The 23,309-nt window shown below is 54.4% G+C and overlaps 2 protein-coding genes across 2 annotated transcripts in view; one reads left to right on the top strand and one right to left on the bottom strand.

Moving 5' to 3' along the window:
* Window positions 1-1,025: 1,025 nt before the first annotated feature.
* NAXE (NAD(P)HX epimerase) lies at window positions 1,026-7,972 on the bottom strand. Its single transcript, XM_063317234.1, has 6 exons — window positions 7,803-7,972; window positions 6,402-6,510; window positions 5,417-5,527; window positions 4,407-4,520; window positions 2,770-2,917; window positions 1,026-1,513 (listed from the first exon to the last, which is right to left on the bottom strand). The coding sequence occupies exons 1-6, from the start codon at window positions 7,955-7,957 to the stop codon at window positions 1,311-1,313; spliced, it is 840 nt and encodes a 279-aa protein (XP_063173304.1). The 5' UTR covers window positions 7,958-7,972; the 3' UTR covers window positions 1,026-1,310.
* A 5,146-nt stretch (window positions 7,973-13,118) lies between these two features.
* IQGAP3 (IQ motif containing GTPase activating protein 3) overlaps window positions 13,119-23,309 on the top strand; it is a 36,421-nt gene continuing 26,230 nt past the window's right edge. The window contains exons 1-14 of the mRNA XM_063316736.1: window positions 13,119-13,146; window positions 14,092-14,179; window positions 14,812-14,968; window positions 15,726-15,803; window positions 15,889-15,965; window positions 17,532-17,599; window positions 17,987-18,100; window positions 18,187-18,365; window positions 18,802-18,889; window positions 19,834-19,997; window positions 20,848-20,935; window positions 22,064-22,227; window positions 22,476-22,636; window positions 22,808-22,932. Coding sequence (XP_063172806.1) covers window positions 13,119-13,146; window positions 14,092-14,179; window positions 14,812-14,968; window positions 15,726-15,803; window positions 15,889-15,965; window positions 17,532-17,599; window positions 17,987-18,100; window positions 18,187-18,365; window positions 18,802-18,889; window positions 19,834-19,997; window positions 20,848-20,935; window positions 22,064-22,227; window positions 22,476-22,636; window positions 22,808-22,932 — 1,579 coding nt within the window. The remainder of the gene's footprint in view (window positions 13,147-14,091; window positions 14,180-14,811; window positions 14,969-15,725; window positions 15,804-15,888; window positions 15,966-17,531; window positions 17,600-17,986; window positions 18,101-18,186; window positions 18,366-18,801; window positions 18,890-19,833; window positions 19,998-20,847; window positions 20,936-22,063; window positions 22,228-22,475; window positions 22,637-22,807; window positions 22,933-23,309) is intronic.

The following is a 23,309-nucleotide window of genomic DNA, read 5'->3' on the forward strand; positions in this document are numbered from 1 at the left end:
TTCCCCAGCCAGCAGGTAGGGTAAGGGTTGTTTAGGTGTAGTCCCGCCTTTGACTGTTCATTCCTCCCACAGGATGGGGTCTGAGGGGGAAAAATCTATGAACACAGTGGGCCAAGAGCAAGTAAAAGCCCCCGCAAAGCCCAGAAGGGGAACCTGCTCTGTGGCCAGCGTTGGGGAGATGCTTTGAGCTCAATGACTGGGGGGCTGCGGTGGAGCCCCCCGACATCCGGTACCGAGGAGCTCGTGAACCCTGTGCCCCCCCCCAGACCAGGAAGAGAAACTGGAGCGCTCTGCAGCGAGGTCAAGGAGTGGTGTGGCCTGCAGGAGTGTGGCTCCCATTCCCCCTGGGCTGTGCAAGCATTTGTGCAGGTGGTCTCTGTCCCCCCCACCTTTTGCAGGCTGACCTACAGGGAGCTGTTCTGGCCCTGCAGTGCACGAGTGGGGAAGACTGGGAAGGAGGTGCAGCCTTCTGTCTCTGGTGGGTTCTGCATCACCAGCAAAGGCAGCCCCTTTTACAGCACAGGCAGTCCACCCTCCCGGTGACCCAGGATTTGCTGGGTGCGAGTCACATTTTGCAGGGAGTGCAGCTCTGACTTTTCCATTTCCTGTCCTTGTTTTATCCTGCAAAGGGCTGGCTGATTTGCTTCACTAGCAAAGTGCCTTGCTCTGTTTTTTAGTTACTGGGAAAACAGAATAGCAAGGCTGAAATGGGTACAGATAACTATTTTCACATAAACGGATATTAAATCTGAAAGAGTAAGTCATAGGCATCCTGCATTTCTGCTTCTCCAAAGATAAAAGCAAGCTGGGTAGAGAGGCTGGCTCCCCACCTGCTGAGGTGGTCTTCCCTCCGATGAGGTGGTCCGTCCTGCAACCCCACAGGACAGATCCCCTCCCAAAACGTCCTTGTGGAGACCCCAGCCCTTCCTTGCAGCGTATTCCCTCTCCGGTGCCTTTGCCCTAAGGGGAGCGTCCCAAGTAAAACAGCGCAGACCGTCGATTTTGTAGAAGGTGGAGCAAGCTCTTCCCCCGGCTCGTTTTTATTCAAGGGAAACAAACCCCCAATTTATATGAGGTGTGGACAGACTCCTTTAGAGACTAGCAAAGGGTTACTCCCTTGCACTGATCTGAATTGCAATCAAATTAAGCAAGCCTCCCTGGACTTCCTCCTGGGGGGGTGCTGGAATGTAGCCCCACGGGACCTCTGGGCTGCCTCCCACAGCACCAGCTCCCCCACAACTCCACCCCCAGTGGATGGGCCTCGGGGCCCTTCCCTGAGCTGGCTCCACCCCGCCGGGCCAGGCCTGGCTCTAGGAAAGGCGCAGGACACAGTCAGTCTCCGGGTAGGGCGGCAGGTTGAGTGCGTACTTCTTCTGCAGGGCCTCGGGCACGAACCTGCCCCCGAGGAAATGGTAGCGCCCCTGGAACTGCCCGGCGGCCTTCTTGGGCGCGGTGAGCGAGATCAGCATGTCCGGCTGCAGCCCGTCAGGGTTCCCCTTCTCCACGTCCCAGCCTGGGAACGAGAGGAAAGAGCCGCGAGTGAGGGGCAGACCAACCTGGGGGGCGGGCTGAGGGCCACGCTTTTCCCGAGCATAGATGCCACGGACACCCCCAAAGGCAGCACCACTCTGGCCCTCCGGCTTGGTTAAACCGGCATCGCCCGGCGTCTGATTGACTCCAGTGCTCGCACATCCTTTGTAAAGCCAGTCCCCTTTTCTCCAGATTTTAAGAGGGGCAAAGCAAGACCAGGACAGAAAGGGGAAAACGAAGTATTCAGACAATATGAAGTCTGAGTGAGGTCACCGATACAAGGTCAGGAGTTAAACTATCAGACTCCAGAGCAGGGCCTAGCAGAATATTTTTTGAGAGGAGATAAACCGGGGGGGGGGGGCTCCCCGAATTACCCTCCGCACCTCCCCTGCAACTGGCCTCCACCACCTCCATTGGCTTCAGTGGGGAGGTGTGCGGACCCCACTGCACTGCCCTGGTGCCACTTTGGCAAGGAAGGGGATGCCAGAGGTCAGTTCGGGATTTGGTTCTGTGTTTCTGAATTTGTTTAAAGCAGGGGCCCCAAACTCTTCAGCTCATCGGCCCCCTCATGAAGTTTCAGATTGTTCATCAACCCCAAACTTCTATTATATGGAAATAATTTAATAAATACTACTTTAACTAATAGTACTATGAATAATAATAATATAACAACAACAGTGGATAGTCCACAGATATTGACTACTTTGGAGAACTCTGATTTAAAGCCTGCTGGTGTTACCAGTGCCTGACTTTGAGAAATGCCTAGAATACATGGCAATTCATAGTATTGGGGGGGGGGTGCGGAATAGACTACTGCTATGAAAAGATCCAGGCTAATTGTATTCTCTCTCTCTCCAATTATGAGTACAGAATCTGCTAGAGGCCAAATTTCCCAGCACCTAACCAGATTCTGTTCCCTGATCTGGCAGAATAAGGGCAGGCAGGAGAAAAGGATTAGTGAAATCAGTGCAACCCCACGAGACCCAGCCAAGTTCACGGCGATCCCAAATGGTTAATGAGCAAATAACAACATTACGGAATTACATGATTGCAAAACAGAACATCCAAATTTGCAAATAATTTTACAAAGATCTAAGTTTGACTCCTTGGGCTCAGTCCTGGGGACAGAAATTGGGGTAGGGCACACAAGAACGGGGGTGAGCAGGATGAGATCTGACCCCCCAGCCCTGAACCAGCAGAGGCCTCTCCTCAAGGTCCACCCAGCCTGGCCAGACGTACCCGAAGGAATATCGATGCTGACCACCGGGATGGTGACCTTCTCCAAAGTGCTCAGGATCGTGCCAAACGGCTCCCGCACAGCTCCCTGGAAGCTGAACCCGAAAACGGCATCCACCACCAGGCCATAGACCTCGTCGATGAGGGCAGCCTGCCGTGGAATCAGAGATGGGTGAGCATGACGCAAGGGCTGAAGAGGGGGATGCCATGAGGGGTGCCTCAGCCCAGCCTTCCCCAATCTGGGGATTCTCTTTAGAGCAGAGTTTCTCAACTTTGGCCACTTTAAGCTGGGTGGACTTCAACTCCCAGAATTCCCCCAGCTCAGGGCCACGCCGGCTGGTGAAAGTGAGGATCTGGGAGTCCACCCCTCTGGAGGGCACCCCTGTTGGGGGTGGCCACTTCGGTGGAAAATGGCAAAATTAGCCTTCTGCTTTTTGAAAAAGCTTTTCAAAAGAGGCAGCAAGCAACGCTCCCCAATGTCCCAGGCGTTACGAACAAAACCTTGATTTTGGGACTTTATTATGGCTGGAACACCACACGTGCATTGCAACCGGCAGCACAAAGCTTTACTTATATGCTGCACTCCTACAATCCCCGTCATCAGCTCGAAAAGCGGGGCAGGAATTCAGCTCTGTTCAGCAAGGCACCCCTATTCCCTTCAGGAGACACTTCCCTGTCTGACCATGGCAGCTTCCAGTCCACATCCCTCGGGGGAGCTGCCTCTGCGCACACTGTGATGCCCACCACCAGCCAGGGGTTGGTCAGCCGGATGTGGTTAAGGGCGGGGAACACAGAGCCCAGAAAAGGAGGGGCAGAGCCAGTCACAGCAAGCCGGTGCTCTGTAGGTAGTCCTCAACATACAACCACAATTGGAACTTCCAGTTGCTAAACAAAACAGTTGTTAAGCAAGTCACACCTGATTTTATGACCTCTCTTGCCAGGGTCATTAAGTCAATCACCACAGTCATTAAGCGAATCCGGCTTCCCCCATTGACTTTGCTTATTAGAAGCCAGCTGGGAAGGTTGCAAATGGTGATCATATGACCCCGGAATGCTGCGACCGTCGTGTGAGCTGGTTGCCAAGCACCTGAATTTTGATCATGTGACCGCAGGGATGCTGCGATGGTTTTAAGTGCGAGGACTGGACACAAGTCAATTTTTCTGCACCATCATAACTTTGAACGGTCGCTAAACGAATTGTCGTAAGTTGAGAACCACCTGTACTTGGGAACTAGGAATCAGCGAGGGGGGTTCTCCCAGAATTCACAACATTGCTGTGCTGTTTAGACATCCAGGGTTAAGTAAGTCACATCAACCTGATTAAACCAGATCCACAAGGTTTGATATTGATCCTATGCACATGTAGCAATCAATTCCAGTAACTTCTGAGCAGGCACCCCCTGGATTGTACTGTATTTCTTTGAGGAGCCAAAATATTAACTCCCCCAACTAACAGGACTGCCCTCTTATGAACCGGCCTTAAGTTTACCATCACGGAAGTAACTTAAATCTCACACTCGTTTGTTGTGAAGCGTGGATGCCTGGCAAAGGCCAGATTTGGCTGTCAACGCCCAGCTTGTTAATGATGCTCGTCTGGCACCTGCCAACAAGCAGGAAACGCTTCTTCCTTTTCTACTTACTTCAGATGGAAACTCGGTGAGGAATGGGATGCCCATCTTCTTGCACTGGGTAGTCAAACCTTCAAAAAGCGGCTTGTTGGGGCGTTTGGGATAATGGAGGGTTGGCTCATAGCCCTGTGAAGACAGGAGGGTTAACCCTTTGGTGCTGGCCTGCCTGGGTGGCTATTTTCTTCCTTACTGCCTTTCTTGAAACCACAGCTTGAGAAGACGTTCTCCACAAGCAGAAGCGCAACTGATCCAGACGTTGCATCAACACACAAACGCACTCCAGGGAACCTCCATGGAGAGAGGTTGGCAGCCTCTGGACATGCTCTGCGAGGCTTCCCAGAGCCTCTTCCTGGGCTGGACCTGATCCGGCTACACTGCTCTGACGCCGCTCCTTCCCAGCTTTCACCAGGTCTTGCAGATCTGACACACCAGGCGCCTCCCTCTCCATTTGCCAGGGAAGCCCCTAGTCCCACATGGCAGAGACTGGAGGGGCGCACATTCTGCCCCCACTCTCGGGTTAGCTGGCCCTGAGAGCAAGCCCCGCAGCTCAGAGCTGGAGTCTTTGCACCATCCGACTTCCCCAAAATTTATCCAAACAACAAATAAAAGAGGTGAAAAGCCGACTGCTGGCCTAGCCTGGTTTCCAAAACTTCCTTAAAGCTGTGCAGAGCTCGGTTAGAAAGGTGCCCATCTGCCCCATCAAAAAACAAAGGTAACCTGGCGTGATGTGGTTGCCAGCGTCTGCTGGCAAGAAAATTACACACTTGCTCATGTGCTGACTACTTTTTAAACTGACTATTCTTTGATTGCTAAGCAGTTTCATCATCAAGTGTTTTCCTGACAAGACTGGTCCTGTTAAGAAGTGTGGTACATAAAAACGGTACAGTAGTAACCTTCCCCCCGCCCCAGCCCAGCCATTCTGAAGCCCAACCGCCAGGGCACAAGCATTCAGCCTTTTCCCAGTGAGAGCTGTCTGCCAGCGTCACTTGCAAACTTGCCCAGAATATGTGCAAACCACTCACAAACATTTTCAGATGACGGGCACAAACTAATCCATCTCCTCCGTTGTTCCCAGGGCCGCACACGATCAGTACCGCTGGCCGGCTGATGGTGAAGCTGCTGCTGGGGTAGGCCTTGGGGGAAGAAAGAGAGGTTTGTCCTTAGGGAAGCAAATTCCCCAGGAGACCCACAGGCACAGTGGGGACACTGGGAAAGATTTTCAGGATTCCCAGTTCTAGTCTAAAGGAGAGGAAGTTTCTGGTCTCCGTAAACAAGCTTCTGAAATCTCCTGGAAATGAAGGATTAAATTGTCCAAACACAGAGTTTCATGGTGCTTAAAGTTCTGCTGTTCTCCATGACCTTCAACAGTAACAGGAATTACGTACGTTTGCTTCATATTCCCAGTCCCTCACCCATGTCTACTTGAAAGGGATGCAGTTATTCCCTCCCTGAAAAAAGATTTTAAAAAATCTTCTGCCTTCATTCCCAGACTCTCAGCAAATCTAAGATGTTCTCTCATTTCAAACATAAATTATTTGGAGAGGAAGAACCTTCTTTTCAAGGAAATACTCCCCATGCATGTACACACACAGGCTGAAAGCTCTGTAACTCCCATGCAACTCTGTGTTTGCATTCCCAGGACACGCTTAACTCTAGGGTGGGTTAACAGAATACAGATACTGTGTTCTCCTATCGTGCTTTGCCCAGAGAAATCAGGCAATGCTGAACACGGCCATCTCCTTGGCATGAACATGACCAGACGCAACATGAGTACCAGCAACCCTTCGCTCCGCTTTGTCTCACCCAGCACATCGTCTGAACCCAGCTTTTAAATCTCTGGAAGCTGAAGAGCAAAAGACCTTTGGCTGAGCAACACACCCCTCCTTCCCACAAGGCAAAAGTTTTTAACTTCAGCCATAGCAGGCCTTTCCTTTGGGTCCTTAAGGGGAAGGGTGAGTGGACGAGTTTCCCCTGGGTTCCCACCGACCGAGCCCGGCCCCTACCTACCTTGGTGATGGCCGTGGCACAGCTGAGTCCCGCCAGCTCCATCAGCTGGTCGACACTGAATTTGTACTCCTCAAACAGTTCCTGGTCAATGGCTTGGGCTTCCTTTTGACTGGTGGAAGAACGGAACTGTTGAGCCCAGCAGCCTCATTTCAGTTTCATCTGCGTTTCCTCCCCGCAGGAAGAGCAGTGTTCAATTGCTCCCACTTGCCCATCACCCCGAGAGAGGCCGGTCCAGTCCCCTAATGGCTGGCCGGAACCTTAACTGGGTTCGCCCCCCTTCTGGCTGGATTACGTGCCCATTCTGGGCAAAGCTCTTCCTGCGTCTTGGGCGGAGAAGGGAGGGGCCGACTGCCCACCCCGTTCACCCTTCACAGCTTCTGCCTTTTCCTGGGAGACAGAGAACCCAGCATTACATGATCCTCGCTCCAAAAGGATGCTTGGACAGATCAAATCTGTCAAATCAAAGTTACCAGATTCTCAGCATTTTAAAGGTAAATGATTGGGAGAAAAAATTGGAAGTTTTGGGGGTGGGGGCGGGGCGGGCAGCTGAAATTTCCTTGAAAGCGAGGGGTGCCCCTTTTGGGATAATACAAAAAATATAAAGGGATGCCCTGGGAGACCACAATTTATTTAAAAAATTATTTCAAATTCGAGCAACTTCACATCAAAGAGGTCAGTTTCCTTCTATTTTCAGTTTAAGAACACTGTTAATGCACATACCCAGGCCTACCCATGAGACAAACAGAATAGTTTTGCAACTTCCAGCCTCTGTTTGAGCCTGAATGTGCAGGGGCTCCCTGAGGCCTGAAAAATATTTCAAGGGCTCCTCCAAGGTCAAAAGGTTGAGAAAGGCTGTATTAGACAATGTTTTTTTCCTTTTTAAAAAATTTTTCTTGCGCTTCTTCCTTCCAACCTTCTTTGTAAAGCACGTTTTTTTTTTCCTTTCTATGACAATGTATGTATTTCTATCAGTATTGTCATTCTGTTTTTTTGTTGTTATTGGAAGGAGGGAGGGAGGGAAGGAAGGAAGGAAGGCCCAGACAGAATGGCTGGCTGAGGAATTCTGGGAGTTGAAGTCCGCCCATCTGCAATTTGCCGACACCATTCTAAACCAAAGGTTTTTTGAACGGGGCAATTCCAGATGGGTGGACTTCAACTCCCAGAGTTCTCCACCATGGCAAGGCTGGCTGGGGAATTCTGGGAGTCGAAGTCACCCATCTCCAAGCTGCCAAGGGGGAGAAACGCCGGGCTGAAGCGCAAGCGGCGGCGGCGGCTTCCGGGGAGCGGAGAGCCCGTCTTCGGGCCGTCCGCCTCTCGCGTCGCCCCGGGCAGAGCCTCCGGCCCCCCGCCCGCTGCCCCCCGCCCCGACTCCTCCGCCCCGGGAGCGGGCCCCGCGCCTACCCCAGGTACCGGAGCCCGGGCGCGGGCGCGGCGCTCTGCATGGCGCGGAGAGGCGGCGGCGGCGGCCAGAGCCTGGCCCGGCAGCGCCCCGCGGCAGCCGCCCCGGACACCAGCAGGCCGAGTCCCAGCAGGGCGAGCCTCCGCGGCCCGGACATGCGGCTCGGTGCGCAGGGGCGGCTGCGGGCGGTGCGTCGCGTCGCGCGGTGCGCCTCCGCCCCGCCTCCCGCTCCTCCCGCGGACCGGCCCCCGCCTCCCGGTTCTGCAAGTTTCAATATTCCAATTTTAGCTGGACCCTTAGTCCGTTTACAGCTTTCTAAGATCAAAATCTTATTTAGTTTTTGGCTGCTTATTTCAGATTCTTTAAATTCTTAAGCTTATGGTTAAAAATTAAAATCTTCTTTCTTTCAGGACCGAAGGCAGACTCACCCTGCGTTTTCAAACGTGCTGTTCCGAAGGTCTTATCTATGATCCATTTTTATATGTGTCGCACCGTCCTGGCTGCTTTCTTCACTTTTTGGACCACGCCCTGCGGGCACCCCAATGGTTCCTCTCCGCGCATGGACTCTTCCTCTCGGGAGGCTTCCAAAAGCCGGTGTCAGCCTTTTGGCTGCCACCTCAGAGGGGCAATGCTCTGTTAGAGAAGCAGCACCTTCTCTGCAAACAAGCAGACTTTTCACAGAAGCCAGGACGCACCCTGGCCCTCTTGGCATTCAGGTGCCAAACCTCTGGAGGAGACTGCCTGGTTCGGAGACTCTGGCCTGGACCTTCTTCCCCCCTTTCCACTTCCTTCTCTGCTTTCTCACCTGACTCCTGGGTCCTTCATCCTAGCCGAGGGTTCCCCCTCTGTAAAGTACCATTTTGCACTGCCTCGTGGGACTGGCTCCCCGCCACATCCACCCCACGGTCCGAAGGGAGGGGCTCGTGGCTGGGCCTCCCCAGCCTCCCTCCCCTGCAACTGAGCTGCTCTTTGGTGGAAGCTCAGAGCCCTCTGGAAATTCTGGGGGAGTTGTGTGCGGCTCCGAGGTCTAGAGGACAGCGGCTTCTTTGTGCCGGCCGCCTCTGTCTGCCTGGCAGAGCAGGGGAGCTTTCTCGAAGCTTTGCACTGCCAGGGAGAAGATTTTGAGCTGGGAGAAGCTGAGGCCAAGGTCACCGTACAGCACTGCCATGAAAGAGGAATATCCAGAGCAGGGTTCATACTAAGTCAGCATCCCTGAATTTGGCAGGTAAAGGTAAATGATCTTGGATCCGCTTCAATGTGTGTGATGCAGCAGGGGCATCCGACCTTATCTCCTCCTCCCCCCGCCCCCAAAAGCCCTCCCCAACCTGCAGGGGTCACAGCCTGATTCTGCCCTGAAGCCTGCCAAGGAATGCCCGGTTTGGGATCCGCCCAGCCATCGAGCCGCACTCGCTTAGCACTTGGACAATTTCCCTGGGCTCCATGGAGGGCTGTGGCAGCAGCTTCCAGGCTCCCGGCAGCCACGCAGCACTGGCTGGCTTCAAGGAAGCTCTGGGTTGCCCCTGAAGGGTCCTCTGTGCCCAGGTAGCAGTGAGCCATCTGCATGGTGCTGTTGGCCTCAGTCTCATTCTGGACAGTGCAGTAGGGGTCCCAGGCTTTGCGAAAGGATACCGAGGCCACAGGGAAGCCCTGCGGGGCCTTGTGGGCAGCCCCCAGATTGAAGCAAGGGTCCCTGGTGTGCTCAGTGGCCCCCCATCCTTGGGCTGGATTGGAGGAGGAACACCAGGCCTTTCCCTGGTTCACCCGCAGATTGAAAGCGCAGGCTTTCTGGGCTGGCTGATTTGGGTGTCCAAGCAGAGGGCAAAGTCTTCCTGAAAGGCAGCCAGTGCCACCCCCTCCTGCCCAGCAGGAGGGCCTGGTGCCCAGCCTTGGTGAGGCCCTCAGTCTGGGCTGGGGGTCTCACGGATCCGGCCTCCTCTTCCCAGGCCTCTCCTCTTCCACGGCCTCTCTGTGGCTCCTTTGTCTTGCCAGACATCTGAGAGTCCTCTGGTGCATCTTGATGGGTGACCCCAGTTGTGCCCATGAGGGGTGCTTCCAGAACCATTCTCCCAAGGGGCCGAGGCCAAGGGGTCTCACCAGCTGCCTAAAGACAGTGAGCCGGGAAGGGGCGAGGGAGCCTCGGTGCGCTTTCCTGGTCCCAGAAACGCCTGCCTACAACACAACACCTTTTGAAAAGAAGCCCATGTTTGGAGGGGCCGGGAGATAAGGTGGATTCCAGGGGGAAATAGAAGATGCAGATGCAGGAAGCTCTGGGAGAGGCAAGATGATCAGAAAGGGAGGAGGGGGGAGGGCGGGCAGATGCAAAGTATTTTTTAAAGGAAGAGAGGACATTGGGCCATCTGTGCAATTCTGCCCCCCCCCCCCGTGCTGCCATCAAAGACACAGGAACCCCGAAAGAAGCTGTTAAATGCGCACCTACAGTAGTTACGCAGATACGGGACTCACCAAAGAGATACTTGGGGATCTCAAAGAGGAGTTGAGCAGTTTCAGAGCACATTCTGCAGGCCCTGTGAAACAACGGCCTTGCCCAGGGCAGGGACCTCGTCTCATCCAAGGTGGTTCTCTCTGCAAGGGGGCAGGAACTTGCCTCCGGGTCCTGTTTAATTTTCTCAGATTGATGCACAGTTCCTTCAAGCTGGCCACGTGTCTGGCTTGATGGCGTGGGAGTAAGCAAGATGCTTCCAACGTGTCAGGAGAAGCTGAGCCCTGGCGGTGGGGCGTCTGCGGATCCGTTTCCTCCAGTCGGCTTGAGACAGCCTGAAATCCCTCCATGGCAACCAGCTCCTACACATGGTTCCCAGCCCCCTGCGCTCAGCCGCTGCGCTCACCTGGCCTCACCCGGCTTTCAAAGGCACCCTTTGGAGTGCCGCACACCTGCAGAGGCCGCCGCAAGCCAGGAAGCCTCCCAAATCCAGTCCTCCCGGCCTGCCTCCCCTCTGTCCCCTGCTCCATCCATAGCAGGGGACACACAGGCACCCCTCAGAACTCCCTTAGGGCAGTACAGGTGGTCCTTGCTTAATGACCACAATTGGGCCTGGAATTTTGGTTGCTAAGCAGAGCAGTCGTTAAGCAAATCCAACCCGATTTTATGACCTTTTTTGTGGCAGTTGTTAAGCGAACCACATGGTTCCTTATTGATTTTGCTTGCCAGAAGCCAGCTGGGAAGGGAAAAAATGGCGATCACGTGACCACGGGATATGTTGATGGTCATAAATGCAAACTGGTTGTCAAGCACCCAAATCGTGATCCTGTGACTGTGGGGACACTGCAGTGGTCATAAGTGTGAGGACCGGTTGTAAAGTTTTTCCCGGCACCGTTGTAAGTCTGAACCATCACTAAATGAATGGCTGTTAAGTAAGGACTACCTGTATTGAAAATGTCAGAGCTTTTTTTTGTGGGGGACTTTCAGGAGCAAAAGGGGAGTTTTAGCAGCAGTGTACATCTTGTGTGCACCTTATCCTTTCTTCCATTTTCTTCTTTTTCCTTGGTTTTAGACTGTTTTTTACTCACACCGAGGGACCGTTACTTTCTTAAGAGTGTGATGCCCCCCCAACCTTGGTGCGGTGTCAGCTTGCCTTGCCTGCTTCGACTTTCTGTGCCTGTGTTTAATCCAGGAATTAGCAAATAGCTGAAGGAGCATCACGCAGGAGACAGCCAGGCTGCTTCTCCATTATCCCCGATTTCAGGGCACAGCCGTGGGCACGGGGCCGCTCTGCTCTCCAGGTTTTGGTGTCAGCTTGGAAAAAAGGTGCCCCTGCTCAGAGTCCCAGTGACTTTAATGAGCACGTTCAAGGGCATTTGCAGGAAGGGTCGGCCTCTCTTACTGAATAGGGGTGAGCTTCATGCAATTTGAAGTGCTCCTTCCACAGCACACACACCACACACCTTTCAAGATGTTGCGTAAGAAACAAGCAGTACGAAGATGTGGTAAACATCAGGATGTCACACATCGTTATAAAATCATGACCGCCTGATGAGAATCAACCAATGTAAGACCATCAAGTATGCAATCCCCTATATTGCCAGTTAAGACGTTCAAATACATAAATGCCCATAAAACAATAATTTAAAAGTCTACGTTACCTGCCTGGGTGAGGGTCTGATTTTCTAACCTTGTAGAAAACTTCAGCTTCCTCTACATCAGCGTTTCTCAACCGTAGCAAGTTTAAGATGTGTGGACTTCAATCCCAGAATTCCCCAGCCAGCATATGAATACAGAATCCTGGGATTGAAGTCCACACATCTTAACCTTGCTACGGTTGAGAAACGCTGCTCTACCTTCTGGACTGAACTAACACTCTCGAAAACCCTTCTCGAGTATGTTCAAGCTGAGGGATGTCTGGAAAGTGTCACAGGCTCAGTTCCACAGTCCTTGGCCCTACGCAGGGGTGTCTGTGGGAGATGGTAAGAAAAGTCAAGGGTTGTGATGATGCCGTTGAGGCTCTGCCCTCTTTCTATGTTCGTATGTGACACGCGTGTGCAGAAAGATGTGAAAAGGCCCCTCCCCATCGCTGCTCCTCCGCCCGTTCCACCACATTCGTGGCCTGAGACTAGACGGTGTGTGTCTGCTTTGCGTTCAGGCGGCCGACGTGGTGGCCTGTGGCTAATCCGTTATTACATGATAATTTCTTAATTTAAATCTCTCGTGCTCTCCCTCGTAGTTAGCCAGTGAGGATTGTATTTAAGTGTAACTCCTCCAGCGGGGTGAGGATTCATTTGGTGAATCTGGATTGTGTTTCTCTGCTCTCCAGGCCTCTGAAATATTGCCTGGGGCCCCACTAACAAGCATCCATATGCAAACTTTTCCTTTCTACTTCAGGATGGTGTGGCTCCCTCCAATGGCTACTGGCCAGCAATTTAGAATACAACGCCTTTTTAAGATGGCATTATCTGGACCAGTGTTTCTCACCCTCGGCCACTTGAAGAGGGGTGGAGTCAGCTCACAGAATTCCCCAGCCTGGCTGAGAAACACTGCCCTTAGCAAAGATGCCAAAAAACTCCCAAAGCGCAGAAGAGCGGAAGGATTTGAAGTCTGCTTCCGCAGAGGAAGAAACGGAGCTGGGGAGCGCGGTGTTTACGAGCCCCCACCCTCCTCGAGGAAGGCGTCCAAGGGGAGCGGCAGCTGCGCTTCGCTTAACGGCCGCCATACAAGAGATCCCGGCCCGCGGGGCTGATCACGGCCACGCCCCCTCCGGGAAACACTACAGCGCCCAGGAGCCTCCGCGGCCGGCTCAGCTGTTGGGAGAGGGAGGCGGCGGGAGATTCAAAAATCCCAGGCGGGCGAGCCGAGTGGCGCGGCGATGGCGATGGCGATGGCGCAGTCCGGCTGTGAGTCCGCGGGCGGGAGAGGCGGAGAGGTGGAGGGGCGGCCGGCTGCCAAGGGCTTCCCCGGGCTTCTGAGCGGACCGCACCAGCGGGGGCCAGCGGGGGGACGCGGCGGCGGGGACGCGAAGGCGAGGCTGGAGCTGGCTGGTGCCCCGTCCGGCGCCCTGCCAGGTGGCCGCCCGGGGGGCTCCGTGGCCGGGGGGGTGCGGGAGGCGCCCCTGCCGAAGCCTCCCGTCCCCGTTGCTCGGCTTTGCCCGGGGAGGGGGGGTGGAAAGGCCGGCTGCACGCGGCGGCCGGAAGGCGGGAGTCACAGCCGCGCCCGCCGCCGGCCCGGCCCGGGCACCGGGAGCCTCTCCTCTCGGCGGGGAACGGGCGGAGGGCGACTGGACTGGAGGCGCCTCCGGGGGCTGCTTCTCGCAGGCGGTCCTGCCTCCCGGGGGGCGGTAAGAGGCAGCTCCGGGCCCGGGGAATTTCATGCCATTCTCGGCTCTTTAGAGCAGCGTTTTCCAACCTTGGCCGCTCGAAGATGGGCGGACCTCAACTCCCAGAATTCCCCAGCCAGCAAGCTGGGAGTTGAAGTCCACCCATCTTCAGGTTGCCAAGGCTGAGACTCTGGCCCAGAACCTGGAGCAGCCGCTTCCTTCTTCCTCCCTGAAACCTCGGCCAGTGGAGCCGCGCAGGGAGGGCACTGAAGAGGCGGGGATGGCCCTGCCCCGAGCAGCCTCAGTCAGTTCAGGGGGCCGGCCGTGGCTGCGCGTCCCGGACTGAAGCAAACGCCGGCGCTGCGGAGCGGGGGCGGCCTCTTGGGCTCCTCCGAGGCTTTGCTTGACGGCTGCGTCGCCTCGCTGCCCTCTCTGGGGACGGACAGGGGAGAACCCGCGGGAGGAGGTTCCGGCCGGGGGTCTCCCGGAGTTTTGCCTCGGGCGAAATTCTTTCTGGTTTTCGCAGATGAACGCCTCACAGCAGAAGAAATGGACGAGAGGAGGCGTCAGAACATCGCCTACCAGTATCTCTGCCGCCTGGAGGAAGCTAAGCGGTGAGCCCATTTTTGCGGTGGGCGGAAGGGAAGAGAACCCAGGACTCGCTTTCCCAGGAAAGCCCTTGAAAGACTGCCCCCCTCCGGAAGCCAAAACCGGTGGTCCTGAGAGGTGGTGGGGTCCCCTGCGATGTACCTGATCAGTCGTCAAGGAGAAAATCCACCCGTGTGGTCGCCGGGAGTCAAAGGCAACTTGGAGGCACATAATCATGCTTTATGGTCAAAGACAGGCTGGAGAGCCACAGAGCAGCATAGAGTTAAAAGGTCATCCTGACCAACCCCTGCTCAGTGCAGGATTCACCAGAGCGGTTTTTCAACCTGGGCAGCTTTAAGATGCTGGACTTCAACTGTGTGGCTGGCTAGGGAATTCTGGGAGTTGAAGTCCACACCTCTTAAAATTGCCGAGGGTGAGAAACACCGCTCTAGAGCATCTTTGGCAGATGACCATCCGGCAGAGGAGAACACGCCACTTCAAGTGGCAGCCTGTTCCACTGGCCCAAGTAGATACAGTCAGGAACTCTGTGGCACCTGGCCTGAATCTCCTTCCGACGATTCTAATCCACTGCTTCTGGTCCTGCCCTCTGGGTCCGGGGAGAATAAATCTGTGTTTATGTCCCGACTTTCCCCCTCAGCTGGATTGAGGCTTGCTTGAGGGAGCCCCTGCCCCCTCCGACGGAGCTGGAGGAGGCTCTGCGGAACGGCGTCACCCTGGCCAAGCTGGGGCATTTCTTTGCGCCCGATGTGTGCCCCTTGGGGAAGATTTACGATCTCGACCAGACCCGATTCCAGGTGAGGGGCTCAGGACTCGGGAGGCCTGGAGCCCTTTCGGTCTAGGACGGGGGTCTTGCATGCAGGGGCCAGGCAGGGGTTCCCCCTGGGCCTGGTTGGCTCTGCCCTTGGGGACTCTGGCTTCTGCCAGTACATCATGGACCCCCTGCCAGCTCCAAGGGCTGGCCCCAGGGCTGGTGGTGAATGGGTTTGGGAAGGCTCCCCTGCAGCCCCAGGCTGGTGGACCTCGCCAGGACCCTTGAGCTGGGCCCCTGTGGGCTGGCCAGAACTTGGGCTTTGCTCGTATGACCCTTGTGAGAGCCCCAGAGGGAGACGGGCAGCTTCTGGTCCTGGCCAGGGCACTGCAATTTCTGGGCAGTCTTGCCCACCAAGGCAGCTTTGCCCTTCCCCCAGACCACTTCCCTGCCCCCTTGTTGGGACAATCTGGCTTCTCCCCCAGCCTGAAGGCTGGATGGTTGCTCCTCCCTGCCAACGGCTTTTGGGCAGGGGCCCGCTTGCTGGTCTCACAGGGATCCCCTCTCCTTGCCCAACCACCTGTGCCCATTGGCTTGGCTTTTTCCACATCCACCTCACCATCAAGAAGGAGGTTCAGCATGGGCAGAGGAGGTGCGGCGTGGGCCCAACCAAGGGATGCCAGCCTCTGGTCAGGGCCTTGGCAGTGCCAGCGCACAGAGCCCAGCCCTCCTCCTGGCTCTGGAATTGGGGCTGGTACCAGTGGCAACATCCTCTCTGCTGCTTCTCCTCTTCCTCCCCGAAGGTCTGCGGGCTCCACTTCCGTCACACGGACAACATCAACCGCTGGCGGGACGCCATGAGCCGTGTTGGGTTGCCTGTGGTAAGGCCTCTGGTCCCCCCCCCCAGCTGGGTGTCCGGGAGAAGGTCCCCTTCGTGCTTTGACGCCCGTCCTCCCCTCCTCGCAGATCTTTCACCCAGAGACCACTGACATTTACGACAAGAAGAACATGCCCCGCGTGGTGTACTGCATCCATGCCTTGAGGTGAGCCTTCAGTGGGGGGAGGAAAGACCCCACCCAGAAGGTGGTACTGTGGTCTCAGTCCACAAGGAGGGCCTGTGACCTTTGCCCCTTCAGACCCCAGACCTGCTAGCAGAACTTTCCTACCTGGTTTACACATTTTCTTAAAATGGGGCATTTTTTTCTTCACTGTCCCCCTGAGAAGGCACATTCAGCTTTCTCAGGCTGAACCCTGGAGGTACTCAGTCCTGCCAGGGCAGAATGCCAGGGGCCACAAAATGGAAATTCTCCTTCGAGGTAGGGCCATTGATTCTCCAAGGTTGAGCTCAGGGGAAATTACACATCGGTGGAGGTTGTGGGAGAAGTATGGAAATAGATTTCTGACATCTTCTGGGGGAGGGGGGGTTCCAGCTTCCTAGCCTTGCCTATAGCTGTGGGATTTCTTTGTGGTCCCCCATCCAAGGATTTGCCAACCGTGCTTAGCTTTTTCAAGGACAACCTAGGTTTACCAGCTGCTGCTATCTGTTGAGGACACTCAAGATACATCAACATAGATTTTTAAAATATTGGAATTATTAAGAAATAATTGGATTTTCCTGAATGTTCTATGCTTTCCTCTAATAAAAAAACTAGAAGATAAAAACATCCTCCTTTCCTTCAGAACAACCTCAAAGACTTATCTACTCGATCCAAAAAAGTATATATCCTGTCTTTTTTAACGCATGGAGTTGGGTTTATGGGTTTTTGTTCTTTTTCGTTACTAGCTAATGTTACGTGCCAATAATTTTTTTAAAAAGGTTAAGTAACTTTTATATAAAAGATTAGTTTTTCTCCAGTTTTTTTTTATCCGTTCAATCACGTCTGATTCTCGGAGACTCCCTGCAGTTTCCTTGGCAAGGTTTATCAGAAGTGGTTTGCCATTGCCTCCTTCCTGGGGCCGAGAGAGAGGGACTGGCCCAAGGTCCCCCAGCTGGCTTTGTGCCTAAGGCGGGACTAGAACTCACCATCTCCCAGTTTCTAGCCTGGTGCCTTCACCACGACACCAAACTGGCTCACTTTCTTCAGTAATTTACCTTTTAAATGAGATGGTTGTCAGATTAGGTGAGAATGTGGTTGGGGGGCAAATGAGCTATACTCTTTTTCTTAAGGAGAAAGAGTTTTAAATTTCGGCTTGTCTGTCTTTTAAGTAAAATAGGAAACAGTTTGTGTGTATAAATCCCACCGTAGAAGCTGATCTTGCAACAGTTTTGAGAGAGGGGTTAGGCCAAGATAGAGTTACAGCTACGTTAAAGTTCTAGGACTGATTAAGGAATAAAAAATATTCATACCTGCCTTGCTAACTAAACAGCATGAGTTACTACAAGAATAAATAAGGGTCTTTTGTTCTCACATCAGCCCTGTGAAAGCCTGACGGGGCTGTTCCTCTCTCCCCTCCCTTACACCCCCCGGGGCGTCCCAGCCGTGGCCTTCGTTTCATTTCTTGCTTTGATGGTGTCCCACGCTTTTAAGTCCAGTCTCCAGATCTTCCTGTTCAGGTTTGATCCGCGTTCAACCAAACACTCTTGTTTGTTTTTCTGATCTGCCTCCTAGCTTATTCCTGTTTAAACGTGGGCTGGCTCCCCAGATTCAGGATTTGTATGGAAAAGTTGACTTTACAGGTAACACCTTCCCAGAAGGGGACCTAGAATTCTTTGGTGGTTTACGATAGAATCCTAGAGCTGGAAGGGGATTCCTTAAAAAAAAAATCGCCCACTGCCCTGTCCTCTCTCTCTTTTACTTGGCACTTTGTTTATTTGGCGCTTCGACTTGGAAGTAGGCTAAGTCTGTTGCTGTAGGAGAACTTCTGGATCCTGGAGAATGAATGATTGAATGAAGGAACTTGAATGGCCTGAGAACCCCCTCCCAGCTCCAGGATGCTGCTTGTTAAACATTGATCGATAGGGTTGAAGACCCTGAAGGTTGGGGGGCGGTGCAAGATGGCAGCCCAGACCCTCCCGCCTGGCCTGGCACATCGAACCCTTCCCTTTCTCTCTGCTTTGTTCTAGAGGAAGAAATAAGCCATATGAAAGGGGAGCTGGAGAAATATGGCTTGCAGCTTCCCTCCTTCAGCAAGATTGGCGGGATCCTGGCTAAAGAGCTCTCTGTGGATGAGGCAGCCGGTAGGCGTTTAGACGTTCGCCGCCTCTGATCTGCGGGACCTGTGGCTGCTGCTCTGCCCCACACTAACCTGGCTTCTCCCCTTCAGTGCACGCGGCCATCCTGGCTATCAACCATGCGATAGACGTGGGGATTGTGGCCGAGACCGTGGCAGCTTTGTGCAACCCCAGCGCCATGCTGGCTGTCCTGCAGGAGAGCCTGGGGGCCCTCTACCAGGAAGAGCTCTCCCGGGCCAAAGCGGAGAAGGCCGAGAACTCAAAGAATCGGGTAAGCAGAAACACCATCGGCTTTCTTCCGTCTTGCACCCCCTCTTCTCCCCACTCCGGTGGGCGCAGGACTGGAGCCCTGGTCAGGGGGTTTGGGCTGATGGCAGGGGGGAGATCTGGGGCACCTGAGCCGCCCCACAGCGCCGTGGCGTGGAAAACCCTCCTCTGCTGAATTGGTCTCAGCTCCGCCCCTGATTATGCAACCCTCCTTGCAATTTTAATAGGAAAACACATGCAAATGTGCCATTAGCCAATGCAAATTAGCCTTAATTTGCATAATATGTTTTTTCTGAACACCCCAAATCCCTGGTAAGTTCCGAGATGAGTCACTTCCCTCAGGGCGATTCCTGGCTCTCTTACACTGTTTTATTCATTTGGAGATATTTTGGAAGCCACGAAATGCCCCCATGGGCCGTTCACCTTCCTCTTGCTCTCAGCATCTGCAAAAGATACCTGATGGTGAAGACATTTATGACTGGTGTTTGACCCAAGCTGAAATACAAGGCAGCGTCAACTTGGTGAACCGTGAGTAGGCCAGGACCGCTCCCCCTCCTGCTGCTTTAGAAGTGGAAAAGTCCCTTGTCTGTTGCTGCAAATCCAGTTTCCCCTGCCAGAACTAAGAGTCCAGACCAGGTCTGAGGTTCTAAACGACCCGTGGGCCCTGACCTCAGCTGGCCTTCCTTTTCCGTTTTGGGGTGACGGGGGGGTTGGAGGGGGGTTGATCATCACTGGCGTTTGTCTAGCCAGCCTTGGCAGAAATCACTGTTTTCAAACCGTAGTTTGTCGATGAAGACATCTTGTCAAGTCAGAGTTAGCCTTCTTTGAAAAAGCTCTGGGAGGTCTACTTCCATCTCCCCATCACCACGTTTGGTGAAGATGGTTGGACCAGCAGCTCTCCAGCTGCGTTCAGGGAGCTCTATGGAAGGCCATCCCAAGTGCCCTCTCTCTTGGGACACTCCTGAGAGGGCCCATCTGGCCCTCTGCTTTCTGCAGTCCCCACAATGCCCAGTTGCAGCGGGCAGGGGTGCTGAAGCTGGTCCCAGGGAGGAAATGCCCAGATTGCAGCCTGGAAAGTTTGGCCGTGGGCCAGTTTCCGTAGGAGGAAGGCTGGTGGGCTTGGGGGGAACTTCTCATTTTCTGGGCGCTGTTGGTGGCCCTGCAAAGTGGCCTCACCTTCTGCTGAGTCAGGCCTCGGCTGAACTGAAGCAGGGTCTTTCCAGCGTCCCTGACCTGAGTGGGTGGCGTCTGGCCCCCTTTCTGGAGGTTTCCCAGGGCTCCTTGCTGGGGACACGAACCCCGAGGAGCCAGGAGGACCTCCTGTCTGATTGGGGGCTTCACTGTGGGTCAGATCTGCCCAGTGACCCACATTCTGCTGGTGAAAGAGAGGCCTCCTCCTCTCCCTGCCCACGGTCCAAGGAAGAGCTCTTGCGTGAGCATCCCTTGCGACCTCTTCATCTTCTTTCAATCAGTCAGGAGCGCCCTCGGGATGGTGGATGATGCACTGGAGGCTCAGGACCCTCAGGCCTTGTACTGCGTTTTGCAAAATCCTGTCCTGGCCCTGAGGAACCTGCGGCGGGACAATGCAAGCTGGTACCTGGATCAACTGAACACCGACCGGGAGGAGAAGGCCCTGGTATGCCATGGGGGAGCAGGACTGGGCAGGAAGGGGAGAAGGGGTCCTCCTTGGGAGCAACTGGGCTAGGGATTTTCTGTGTTGCACCCCATCTCTCCTCACCCTTCTGCCAGCAAATTGGAGAAGGCTCCGTCTCTGGAACCAAAGGGCACTCCAGGTGGATCTGGGATCGTGCACCCACTGAATTCATATTCTCCCTGTTGGAGGCCCCATCCAAAGGAATTGTCAGTCAACCGTTTTGTTGACTCTCTGACTTTTCTCTGAGCAGCATCTTTTGGGGTAGGAAACATCCAGGAAACTCCAGGATGAAGGAGGCACTTCCTGGGTCTTCCCACTCCAAGTTCAATAACGCCAAGAGCGGCAGGCCGGATCTTGCCTAAAAGCTTCCTTTTATTATGATTAATTGAAGAGCATCACAAGAGGCCTGCTGATGCTCCAGTTTCCTTAGTTCAGCCTTTTGACCCTGGAGGAACCCCTGAAATATATTTCAGGCCTCGGGGAACACCTGGACATTCAGGCTCAAATATAGGCCAGAAGTTACCAAATTATTGTATTTGTTTCATGGGTAGGCTTGTATACAGTATATGTATTAGCAGTGTTCCTAAACGAAAAATAAAGACTGAAACTTACCCCTTTGATATGAAGTTGCCCGAATTTGAAGTAGTTTTTTAAATAAATTGTGATCTCCCAGGGAGCCCCTAGTGACCTTTTGCGGGACCCTGGTTGAGAAACCCTGATCTAACCTCTCTTCTGCCAAGTAGCAGGGTGTTCCCCTGCCTAACTTTGATCCTCTCAGCCAAATCTCTTTCTCGTTGCTTATTCAGACCCCTCTTTCTCCTTCCTTCTTCAGGAACTGGGCTACGTTGACTTGCTCGAGCAAGGAGAAATTCAAGCTGGACTTTACGTGGCCAACCAGAGGAGCGATCAGGAGCGTGCTGGTGAGTGGGTTGCGCCCCAGGCCAAGACTTGAGGTGGGAGATACAGCCTCAAAAAATTGAGGCTCCAGGCTTTTCCAGGGTGCACCTGTGGTCCGAAGGGATGGGCTTCCAGCATGGTGGGCATCCCCGTTCCAGCTTCCTTGGGAGGCTGTTCTGGGATAATTGGGGATTGATGGCAGCGGGGTGCTCTCTGGCCCCATCGCCGTGGTGTCTTATCTCCCCTGAGAAGCAGGGAACCTTCCCCAGATCAGCGTCTGATGCCAGCCTCACCCAGGGCGGGTGGCTTCTCTGGGGGAAGAGGACCAATGCCACGGCCAGAGGATATTGGTGCCTTCTTCCTCACGGATGCTGATGATTTTGATGTTGGAATGAGTTGGGTTTTATACCTCCTTGCAAGAAAATAAAATAAAGAGAGCTAGGAGACATTTCCTTTGGCAGGGCTTACTACGGTATCTGTCAAACCCTTGTGCTGGTTCAGCATGGCACCTGTTTTTGGGTCGGCCCTCCATTCCCCATGTGGGTCTGGGCCTACTTCAGAAAGCCCTTTTTGCACCTAGGACTGTCTGGATGCTTTGCTCAGCCTTCTAGAGCAGTGTTTCCCAAGCTTGGCCACTTGAAGATGGGTGGACTTCAACTCACAGAATTCCCCAGCCAGCAAAGCTGGGAGGTGAAGTCCACCCATCTTCAAGTGGCCAAGCTTGGGAAACCCTGTTTTATAGCTTTACGAACTCCCCCTCTGGGCAAGCACACACTCATTTGAGCGGCATATGTTGAGTGCAGAGAAGAGATCCTGCCATAAGTGGGTCAAGCTGACCGCTGGAAGAGGGGAAAGGAAGGGGGCCTGGTGCAGAAGAGGAGCAGTGTGGTGGGGTCTCAGCCTGGCTGGGCGACTGTGCGGGGGGACGACTCCCGTGCCAGGAAAGCTTTGGGGAGGGGAGCTGCAATGGGGGGTTGGGGGCTACCTCTGCTCTTTGGGGACAAAGACCCCCTGGGGCAAGGTCTCCTGGAGGGTGGTCCCACGTCTTCCCTGTTGGCCCTAGAAGCTTCAGGACCTGCCTCGTGCCTGTTTCTTGCTCCTCCTGCCCCAACGTCCTCTTTCTAAAATGCCTGAAAATCCACCCTGTGCAGTCACGCATGCCGTGAGCGGCATCAACGCTTCCCTGCGAAGAGGGGTGGCGGAGGAGACGGTGCGGGCACTGGCGGACCCTGAGGCTCAGCTCCCGGAGGTCTTCTCCTTTGCCGCCAAGCTCTACCAGCAGGAACTGTCTGCTCTGCAGCGGCAGCAACCCCAGGTGAGCGGGGCCCGGGAAAGGCTGCTCTGGGTGGCCTGAGCTCCGTTTGGTTCCAGCTCACGCGCTGCTGCCTTCCTTCCCCTCCCCAAATTCACACCTATTGGCCCTGAGATTTTCAAATCTTTGTTAAAAAATGAAACCTGTGCTTCTCGTCCTTTCCAATCCCTGCAAAGTATTCAGAATGCTCGGGGGCTTCCTCTGGGCACACCTGGCTTGCCGAAAGGCAGGTAACCGGCTTCCTTTGGCAGGGGAAGCTGGCCCAAGAGGAGCTCTTCGTCGCGGTGGAGATGCTGTCTGCGGTGGCGCTGGTCAACCAAGCCCTGGAGGACGGAGATGGCTCCAGCTTCTGGGGAAGCCTCCTCAGCCCCACCCTGGGCCTCTCCGGCGTGGAAGAGGGCCACGCGCAGCGGTGAGACGCCCTTCCCTCCTCCTTCATGGCCTCTCGAGCTGGGGACGCGGCTAGCCGACAGTTGGCTCTGGAAATGTGTCGCATTGAGAGTAGACTGTGGTTAATTTCTGTATTCTCCCTAATGCCAACTCTGGCTCCAACCTGACACTCTCTTTGGTTTTAATTCTTCAGCTATTTTGAGGGCCTGTCGAAACAGAAGTGCCTCCTTCGGGAGACCTGGTGTGACTTCCTGAGTTGGAATGATATCCAGGCTTCGGTGGATGACGTGAATGCCTCCATCCAAGAAGAGAGGGACAGTAAGGCACTTTGCCCAAAGGAGACTTTGGGTCCATGGAAGTGGATTATGTGGGTAGGGCTGCAACTGACCGCCCGAGAGCCGGGTCTGACCCTCGAAGGCTTCCGGGATGTTCCAGCTGGGACAGCCCGCCTGCAATGACAGAACGGGAGAGACCTTGCAGATCATCTTGTCCTACCCCTGGCCCAGTGCAGAAACCTGCTGCTGCAGCATCCCCCCAAAGATGCCCATCCAGTTTTGGTTTAAACACCTCCAGGGAAGGAAAATCCATCACCTCCTAAGACACTGTTGAGCAACCCTTATCTTTGGAAACTGCCTGATGTCCAGCGCAATCTACTTCTTTATACTTTGACCCCAGGTTCTTGACCCCCCTTCTGG

The sequence above is a fragment of the Candoia aspera genome, chromosome 17 (assembly GCF_035149785.1).
Source record: "Candoia aspera isolate rCanAsp1 chromosome 17, rCanAsp1.hap2, whole genome shotgun sequence".
Lineage (NCBI taxonomy): Eukaryota > Metazoa > Chordata > Lepidosauria > Squamata > Boidae > Candoia > Candoia aspera.

What these genes read in the sequence shown, in the direction of transcription:
- NAXE (XM_063317234.1), bottom strand. Translation starts at nt 7,957, where the DNA reads ATGTCCGGGCCGCGGAGGCTCGCCCTGCTGGGACTCGGCCTGCTGGTG. An exon ending in GTGCCACGGCCATCACCAAG is followed by an intron (nt 5,528 to 6,401) that starts GTAGGTAGGGGC and finishes TCTTCCCCCAAG; the next exon opens with GCCTACCCCAGCAGCAGCTT. An exon ending in CCCGTCATCTGAAAATGTTT is followed by an intron (nt 4,521 to 5,416) that starts GTGAGTGGTTTG and finishes CTGTCTTCACAG; the next exon opens with GGCTATGAGCCAACCCTCCA.